Source organism: Pogona vitticeps, chromosome 1, assembly GCF_051106095.1.
Source record: "Pogona vitticeps strain Pit_001003342236 chromosome 1, PviZW2.1, whole genome shotgun sequence".
NCBI classification, from domain to species: domain Eukaryota; kingdom Metazoa; phylum Chordata; class Lepidosauria; order Squamata; family Agamidae; genus Pogona; species Pogona vitticeps.
Window position 1 is genome coordinate 19,158,597 of NC_135783.1, and position 9,806 is coordinate 19,168,402.

General features: G+C 43.9%; 1 protein-coding gene across 49 annotated transcripts in view; it reads right to left on the minus strand.

Annotated features, from left to right (window-relative positions):
* The window catches only part of LOC140704068 (uncharacterized), a 342,640-nt gene that overhangs the window by 156,291 nt on the left and 176,543 nt on the right, over positions 1–9,806 (minus strand). For 48 of the 49 annotated variants that reach the window (XR_013540248.1, XR_013540245.1, XR_013540266.1 and 45 more), the window contains one exon: positions 4,864–4,945. The exons of the other annotated variant lie outside the window; for it this stretch is intronic. Coding sequence is in view for 9 of the 48 variants with exons in the window: in XM_072988804.2 (XP_072844905.2) it covers positions 4,864–4,945 (82 nt within the window). In the remaining 39 variants the exon portion in view is untranslated. The remainder of the gene's footprint in view (positions 1–4,863; positions 4,946–9,806) is intronic. 49 annotated transcript variants of the gene reach the window in all.

Here is a 9,806-nt window from a genome sequence, read left to right on the forward strand (position 1 = left end):
GCGAGGAGGAAAGAGAGGGGACAGAGCCCTGGGGAACCGCATGGAACAATGAAGTCACTTCAGAAGGCAGGGAGGAAGCTCCCAAGGAGTTTGATCAGCTTCTCCTGTGCTGCAGGAGAGATGCAGCACCAGTCGAGAGGAGGGGAGTCCTCCTGGAAGTGGCTGTACGGACCATGGATGAGAAGCATGGGACAGACTACTGGGGTTAAGACTTGGCAGTCGGGAGCCCTTAACCACCCCAGTGAATGTACCTCCGGGGAGGACTGAGGGGCCTCTATCCGGCAGGCTCCTGTCAGGAACTGAGATCACCAAAGGATTGGACAACCAGAAGGGGAGTGAGTGGCACATATGTTAACCCACTGCCAATAAAACCTACCTTTGTTTGCCCCATGGAGTGGGTTACTGGGGACCCTTGAAACCCTGGCACTACCACGGACCTCACCAAGGGAGAACTCCAAAACATTCTCAATAGGAACATATCCCCCTTCCCAACTCCTCCAAGAGTGGAAACAAACTGCACACGGAGCAGAAAAGCCTGACAGGAGTGGCTGAGGATGTCATTACTCTTGCGGATCAAAAACTGCCAGTACTTTGACTTTGCAAGTTTGGCCCGCTACAGCGTTACACCTCAAACAGCCTCCGCCATTTGCCGTTCTTTTCCTACACGGTGCACGGCTTCTATTCCCCACCCACCCACCGCCCGTCCCAAACACGTCAAAGAACCTGCTCAATAAGCTGCGAGCTGTGCCGGGCTTATGCTAAAACAATCAGGCTGCCGGTCCAGCACATGTGGAACTCTTCAGAGATCTGTGTGACCAAAATTCCCATCACGCCAGTTGGATTGCGTTTGCTGGCCCGGCCTGCACGCTTTCGCCTCTGCTGTACAAAGCAAAAACGTAGCGTTTCACTCCTTGAGTCTTCAGTTTCCCCACACGCTAGATCCTGGCCTAGAGCCTATGTCAGTACATTGCAGCTCATTCAAGATAACGCTGAGGCCAGGAGAACACAGGCCCGCTCCAGGCACAAGACACGGCTAAGCTCCCCAAATGTTGTAAAAACGGGTCAGATTAGGATAAAGCAAACACACACGGATGATGTTAACCAGCCATTGCTTTGGCCCCCGGCCAGGTGACACCTAGTTTACTTCAGCATTAAAAGGTGCTCTGCCAACTTTGGAAAAGGTTCTGTTTTGTCGTAATTGAAGGAGTATCAGGCAACATTCTTCTTGTTGATACAGACGTGATCTGTATTGTTTTCAATAATTGAAACACATGGTTCATATCAAGAGTGTGGCTTGTGGTTGATGTGGATGTGGGTGGGGGAGGGGGAGGAACAGATCGCAAGGTTTATTCAGCTTATACAGATTTTAGTCTTCTCTTCAGAGTTCCAGCTCTCAGAGAGTCTTAACAATTTCACCTCGCTCAGCAAAAAAAAAAATATAGTGTATCTCCAGACTGAGCCAAATGGGACACTCTTTAGATGAAGGCATCCAAATGGGGCACTCTTCCGATCAAAGTATCCAAAACTACAGTTCCTTGATGAGTTTTATGTTACTCAGATAGATTTACCTTTTTAAGAATTCTATGTGTTCAGTTACAAGGATGGAGTGGGATCTAAAAATAGCCATCCACATGGGATGAAAATGTACTTTTTTTCACCTCGCAGTAAGCTGGGTTGTGTATTCAGATTCACTTCCATAAACTGGCTATTGAAGCCTGAACATTTAATGTATCTATAACACAGAACATGTGTTGGATACCTTATATGATATTATAAAAGGAATTCCGTAATAATAGAAGGAACGTGTCCCAACAGGAGCTTTTATTTAAGGAGTGGTTTGACCAGTTCCAACCCACTCCCGTGAAGTTTCTGTGGCTGAGCTGGAATTTGAACCCAGATCTCCATCCACTATACATTGGATATTCAACAAATATGTAGCTAGGTCTAAACCTTCCGGTGAAACAACATATCCAATATAACTTAAATGCATACCATTAAGAGATGAGTTTGTTGCCTATCCTTTCTTATCCTTTGTTTCATTTAAAATCTGCCTCATAATTATTAAAAATGCCTAAGGCTGCTTATATCAATAAAACCCATCTGGATGGTATACAATTAAAAACCACGACAGCCACCATTAAAATAACAGATGTTAATCCACAAATCAATACCCCATAAAAATTAAAAGACTGGCCCAAAATATTTAAGTGCCTAGAATTCCCTAGAGTAAATCATCTTCATCATTATCATTCTCTCTCTCCCTGACTAATAGTGGAGCCAGACTCGCATACTGAGATCTGAGAGCTGTAGATTTATAACGTTACTCTTACATGCTCTGGGTTTAATTTGGCACCTTCTGAGAAAACACAGCACAAGACCATACAAAAAGCTATATTGAATCACGCCAGAGGTGTGCTTATTCCAGTATCTTGGACAGCACCTCCTAATACTACCCTGTGACTACAAACTGATATACATCTGGGATACCCACAAGTGGGACACAAAGAAAGCAGTCACTTCTAGTTCATATTTACCCACAACTGGTCTTCAGAATCATCCTGCGGCCTCTGATCCCAGAGGCTGCATCAGCAGAGAGCCAATGCTGGCTTGTCTCTGGCCTCCAGCCATTCCAAACTCTGACCCCATCACAGAAAGGTTCTGTGGTTAAGAAAAGACAGCTACCAGATGCAGCCTTTCCCCTTGATCACCCGCAGCCTAAAAATACCCTTCTCTTTTCACCATGTTTTGCTAGAAAAACACCTTTGCAATATCACAGGCCATTTAGATTGTTTCTGGAAACAGGACAGAGCTTCGGGGAGGATAATGGACTGCAGCTCCCAGAACTCTCCAGGTGACTGGGGTATTCTAAGATTTGTAGTCCTGATGATGACTACTTTTTCTAAAAAGCATTTCTAATCTCTGGAATGAGATGGGTGCAACTTATAGCTGATAAGGGGCAAGAGGACACACTGGACAACAAAGTAAACAAAGAAAATTAACAACAATAAAGCCTCACATTTGGATTCTCTCCCCATTGCCCAAGCACCAAACATAGAACACTAGCTCAGTGGTTTAGATCTCTGGGTGTGGAGCTAGAGGTCAGGAGCATGATTCCCCACTTTGTCCCCTTGAGAAGGGGCTGGACTCAGTGATCCATAGGGTCCCTTCTAGCTCTGCACTTCCAAGATTATGATTATTAATTAGCTCCAGTGCATGGGATGAATGGCAGAGAACTGTCCATCAAGTGGTGAAGAGTGGCTGGCCACTGACTGTATGTAGCAACACGAAATGTGGCCTAAGGAAGAGTTCAAAGGAAATCTTAGATATACAAATGTACCAACCAGATGGAGAGAGGGCAGTCTCTTATGAAAGCAAACTGCACTCCTGCCTTTAAACGACACCGCACAACCCAGATTCCAGAGGGGAAACTGTTAGCTGGTTATAGCCAAACGAAAAAGAAATCTTGGGACACCTTAATGGCTAGCAGATTTATTGTAGCATACACTTTTGTGGACCGGAGCCCGCTTCATCTTTTATACGAAGCATTTCTGTGGTTGACAGATATGTATATATAGCCGAGCATGGCAAAAGAGAGAAGGTGGGGGAAGCCTTTTGCAAACAGTGGGGCTGGAATGTCATCAAATGCACAGAAAGACAGCTCAAGCATGCGCTTAAGGGACACGGCAAAGGGGCAGATAGACTCTACTCCAACTTTCCGTGGCTCTGGGAATGAAGTCCTATCCATCTGCAGCAGAGGGGGAGACGGTCCGGTGGACAGGGAAACTTTTTATATCCTTACAACCTGTTGCTTTTAAGTTTCCATTAGAAGCATTTGATGAAAAAGCAGGGTATTGAAGATAGCTATAAAACCCACAATTAAATAAACACGCTTAGCTGCCAAAGCTTATACCAACTATGTTATAATCTATCGCCGGAGAACCGCACAGCTGAAAGGGATTCTATGGATCATGGAGTCCAGCCCCTGTCAAGGAGGCAGTGAAGAATTGAATTCCCAGCCTCTGGCTCCACAGCCAGATACCCAAACCACTGAGCTATCCAGCAGTTATGCTGGCATATAGAATTTTATATGTATAAATCAACAGAATTTTGGCCATAGGATAGAACAGCTGGAATGGATCCAAAGAGCCATCAGTCCAATCACCTGCCAAAGCAGGAAATCCATAGCGAAAGCTGACCCCGACAGATAACCACCCAATCTTTGCTGAAAAAGTTGTAGCGAAGGAGAGTACACCACTTTCCGAGGCGATCTGATGATGACAAAAATGACAATAATGGTGACAACAGCAACAACAGGTTGTGACAGCACAATCACTCTAGATTTAGTGTGCTAACACTTGCAATGGGAGAGAAAACTCCCACTTCATGGCAGTGCATGAAAGCTTCCATTAAAAGAAGCTAATTTGAAAAGGGGATTGACTCCAAATTCATTTTTAAGGAAATGACACTCTTCTTTCAAACACTGACTAATCCAGCTGCAGATTATGAAAATCTAATGACTAGGCCCAAACAGAGAGTCCATTGAACCAATGGGATTGTGGTACGTAACACTTAGACCTGTGTCATTAATTCAATGAGTGTAAATGTCATAGAGCAGTGGTCCCCAACCTTGGGCCTCCAAATGTTCTTGGACTAAAACTCCCAGAAGCCTTCACCACCACCTCTGCTGGCCAGGATTTCTGGGAGTTGAAGTCCAAGAACAGCTGGAGGCCCAAGGGTGGGGAACACTGTCATAGAGGAGACGGAGAAAAAGACTTAGGTTTCATATTTTTAGCAAGTAACCTTGCTTGCCTGTTCAAGAGCATTGATCCATCCGAGAAAAGAGTTAAGTTCTTCCAATCCTACCTTGTGTTGCTCCATAGCAGCCAGAACAGGTGGTGCAGAGGCTCACTGCAGCCTCGCTCTGTCCTTGAGCCTTTAACAAATCCTAGTGAGACACAGTGACATAAGACAATTAGCATTCATTCAGCTTTTTGGCCTCCTCACATCCATTGTTTTCTTTCTTTCCTTCTCTTTTAAGTAATGCACAAGCAGCAGAAATTTGTAGACAAAGACATTTTCACTTTGATAGCGAAATCCATAACAGTAAGCTGTTTGTCACAACCTTTTTACGGCACGCATCCTTGGCTACAAGACTTGGCTGGACAGCTCAGTGAGCTGAGTATCTGGATGTGAGCTGGGGATTAGGAGTTCCATTGCCTGCTATGCTTCCTGGGAGAAGGGCCAGCCTGTGTAGCCTTTGGCAAACTGCATAATCCTAGGCGTCCCCCAGAAGGAGGGAACCTTGGGACTTTGTCTACAAGGGTCGGCAGAAATTGGATGCAGCTTGACGGTATTTAATTATTTATCATCGGTTGACCACGAGAGCTGACACCCACAGTCTAGTGTACCACTCATTTTCCCCAGGCCCCACAGTTTCTCACAACAGGAAGCTGTTCGATGCATCGAGTCTGCTAAAAATAGCTAAAGACATTCCCTTTTTCGTAAGCACAAAGTAGGACAGGAAGGGAGCAACCATAGCATAGTGACTCCTCCCTACACTTTGGAAGTATGTACCTGATTTATCTTCTAGTCCTTGGTACAGTGGACCCTTGACTTACAGATGGCTTGACTTACAGACTTTTTGAGTTACAGACTTCTCTGGATGCAAAATTTAGGTTTGACTTGCAGACTGAGATTTGACTTACAGACCAGAAAAAAACCAAAATGGAACAAAAACGGCCTGTTACGGGATTAATCGGTTTTCAATGCACTGTAAGTCAATGGAGACTTGGCTTACAGACTTTTTGACTTGAGAACCGCCTTCCAATACGGATTAAGTTCTCAAGTCAAGACCCCACTGTAGTGGAGGCCAGTCCACATACAGTACTGAGCTGGCCTTTGCATTCTGCCTAATGGTAGGGCTGGCCCTTCCCCTCTCCTAATCCAACACTGAACTACACCCATGTACGTGGTAAGAACAAAGGCTACAACAGTACTAGTAAGAATGTCCTTACAGTACTTGGGGGGTAGCAGCTACTATTTCTTAAGGCTAAAATAAGCCCTGACAGGATTGTAACAATACAACATCCTTCTTCTTCTGAGACAGCAGATGAAAAATCCTCACTAGCTTAAAAAGCCCTTCTTTGCAGGGCCAACTTCTTACCACCAGCACAACGCCACAGGACAAGAGGTCTGAGGTTTCACCCAATGAAAAACCCCAGGTCCTCTTCATGTATAGCATGCATCATTATTTTTGCATTTTCTTTTGTTAACCCACTGACATCAAGTAAGACCCACGAATGATATTTCTGGCAGAACTACCGTTTGGCTGTGTCTGGTATGAAGTTAAAAGCCTTCTTGTTCAAAACTTTATCCTGCACCTGGAAGTTGAGTCACGGCAACTGGAGTTTTCTCTTGTACGTTTAATAAAAATGATGGATTGGAATGATTTTTGAAGACAGGTTTCCCTTCCTCTCCCACTCACTGAGGCAGAATAGGGGCTTGGGACCCAAGAGAAAAGCCCCTTAGCCCAGCAGCCGTACCATTTTGCAACTCTTGGCATACTGTCATTGTCTTGTGTGTTGGCATGTTAATCTCATTGAGCCCAAGGGACCGAAGCATAATTCTGCCAACTGCTAAGTGAGCCAGGAATGATCCATTCAAAAGAAAGAAAGAAAGAAAACACTTGTCTTTCAGTCTAAGTATCCTGAAATTTCAAGTCCAAGGATTGCAGAGCTAAGAAAGGTAGGGAGAAACCTTTCTGGCACTCAAAACTGGGCTGGGGCTTAGCTTTCATGCTTGTGGAGAACGGCCAAGCCTTAAATCTGTGTATTCTTCCTCTCTCTCTCTCTCTCTCTCTCTCTCTCTCTCTCTCTCTCTCTCTCTCTCTCTCTCTCTCTCTCTCTGTGTGTGTGTGTGTGTGTGTGTGTGTGTGTGTGTGTGTGTGTGTGTGTGTGTGTGTGTGTGTGTGTGTGTGTGTGTGTGTGTGTGTGTGTGTGTGTGTGTGTGTGTGTGTGTGTGTGTGTGTGTGTGTGTGTGTGTGTGTGTGTTAGTTATGGGGATCAGGATATTCCTGCCAAGATATAAGCTTGAGGAAATTATCTTTCCAAAGGATAGCTTGAAACGGAGAAGCTATCTTTAGGCTGCAATCTCACATACACCTACCAAGGAGTAAACGGTTTACTTCTGAATAAGACACACCTACAATTTCACTGTGATGGGCTGCAATGGAATCATTTGGATTATGAAGAATAGTTTGATCTTATTGGCAATCTGCTTCTCTAATGAACTTTCAAGACACCAGTATTGCCAAATTGTTTCTCTGTCCTCCTTTATTTTTATGAAAGCAGATACTCCAACTGCATGTCGCTTTTATTGAGGATGTTACAAATAAACCGGAGGGACAGACAAGTAGACAGAACAAAAACAGACAGACAGGCAGATAGATGTGATGAAGTTTTTATCATGCCACCACTTGGCCTCATTCTCTGAATTTTACAGTGCTTGGAGGGATGCAACACCTGTATTCTACCTGTTCCTCCAGCGGTACTGATAGAAATAACTTCTTATTATGCTAGCAGCCATGGAGATAATGCAGGGAATCAGCAAAGATGGGATTTGGCAAAGGGTGGGAGAGAGGACCCATGGAAGCTGTGTAGGGTTTGTGAGATAGTGATTGTGTGTCTCTAGTTGTAATCTCTCTCCCCTGAATGCAGTCTCTCCTACTCACTTGCAGAAACGTCAGCCACGTCACTGCATACCCAGTGTCAGCAGAAGTTATAAAGCAATGAGAAGTACTGATAGTAGCTGCCATTATAAAATGTTAATTATCAAATAATAAAACAAGTTGCTAACATTCAAATTTTATGAGGCTAAAATTTATGAGCAGAAGTCCCCCTCCCCTTTATGTACAAAGTAATTAACTGATTAAATCCAGGCAATTCTCCAGTCTGATGTAACAGTCCCAATAACTGCTAAGCTGCCTCTACATCGCGTTTAGTTTTGCTGTATCTGTCAACGCTGGAAAGACCTGGGCGGTGACTTTTTCAGTAGAAACATGAATACATCTTGCATGACTTATGATGTGAAATTATCACTGTTCTTAACTCCCAAAGGCCAGAACCTCAAATGCTAAAAATGAGCATCGGAGATGAAATCTAGAGCACAATTCACAGTTGTTATGTTTCCAAACTCCCACTTTTTTGCCCCCCCAGCCCATTCACTGCCATTTCTGGCACCTTCACAGCCCTGTCGACTCCTTCCTCGCTTCCTCTTATTTGTAACGTTCATCTGCTCTTTCCCGTTTGGGTGACCTTTTGTTGGGGAGACCACTGATAAGAAACACTGGTGAGCTCACTCGGTTACCTGGCAAGAATTGACTCCTGGCCTCAAGCTGTCTGAAATACGGTCCTGGAGAACAGCTTTGCAGAGATCCTGGATGGCCATAAAGACAAACAAGTAGCTCCTAGATCAAATCGAGCCGGAAGTATCTCTGGAGGCAAACATGTTGAAACTGAGGGTGTCCTACTTTGGTCCTATCATAAGAAGGCAGGATTCTCTAGAGCAGTGATCCCCAACCTTGGGCCTCCAGATGTTCTTGAACTACAACTCCCAGAAGCCTTCACCACCACCTCTGCTGGCCAGGATTTCTGGGAGTTGAAGTCCAAGAACAGCTGGAGGCCCAAGGTTGGAGACCACTGCTCTAGAGAGAAAAGCAATAATGCTGGGAAGGGTGCAAGGCAGCAGGAAAAGAAGAAGACCAAATACAAGACTCCCTAAAGGAAGGCACAGGCTAGAGTTTTGCAAGACCTGAGCAGGGCTGCTGAGACAAGGACATTTTATAGATGATGTATTCATAGGGTCACGTAAGTCAGGGGCGACTCCCGGCAGAAAAAGAAAGAAAAACACAGATGGCTGTGATCTTTCTATTAGAGATCTTTCATGGGACTTTCTTGTGAAAAATTTCACAGGTGCTATCCTATTTTGACTCCATTTCACATATCCATGAATATCACGAGTAACATCCAAAGTTTGTAAAAGTTGTTATTATTATTTTTGTACTACCTCTCTCAGAATCCCCCCAAGAAGCATGTCTAGTTTTATGCTTTACATTACAGAATATCAATCTAGGATTGGAAACTGGAGCAAAGACAGCTAAAGCCATTAATCCTAAAAAGTCAGCTGTGCTGTTAATGAAAGCCTTCAACCTGCAAGAACATCTGCTAAGATTGCACTTTCCCAAGACCCTGAGATTGGATGTAACTAGCTACACATAACAGGTTACTTCTAGCTCCAGTTTCCAGTACTGAAAGTATAATTACGATGCATTTTCATTACATAGCAAAAATAGGATGCTTCCTTATATTGTGTCGAACCATCAGTTTTATCCCAGTACAAGCCTTGTTCTGAATTAATATTACATTTCTTAATGATTTAAGAATCCTTGGTTTATATTTAATCCATTGATATGGGTGTCCTGTATATGTACAGTATATACTTCGGATAAAATATATATACATGCTGGATACCCATAACAATGGATTAAATATAAACCAAGGCTTCTTAAGTCATTACGAAGTGTAATAATTATGTCATTATATATTGTTGTTTTCCTTACCAGACCCGTCTTTTCAGGCCAAGGCTTATATAAACAAAGATGGGTTTTTAATGTTGCAAAGAAATACATTAAGAACAAATAAACAAAATTGAGGCCACAATGGCTGGTAAGCCCTAAAATGAGCAGGAGCGTCTGTCTGTCTGTCTGTCTGTCTGTCTGTCTGTCTGTCTGTCTGTCTGTCTCTCTCTCT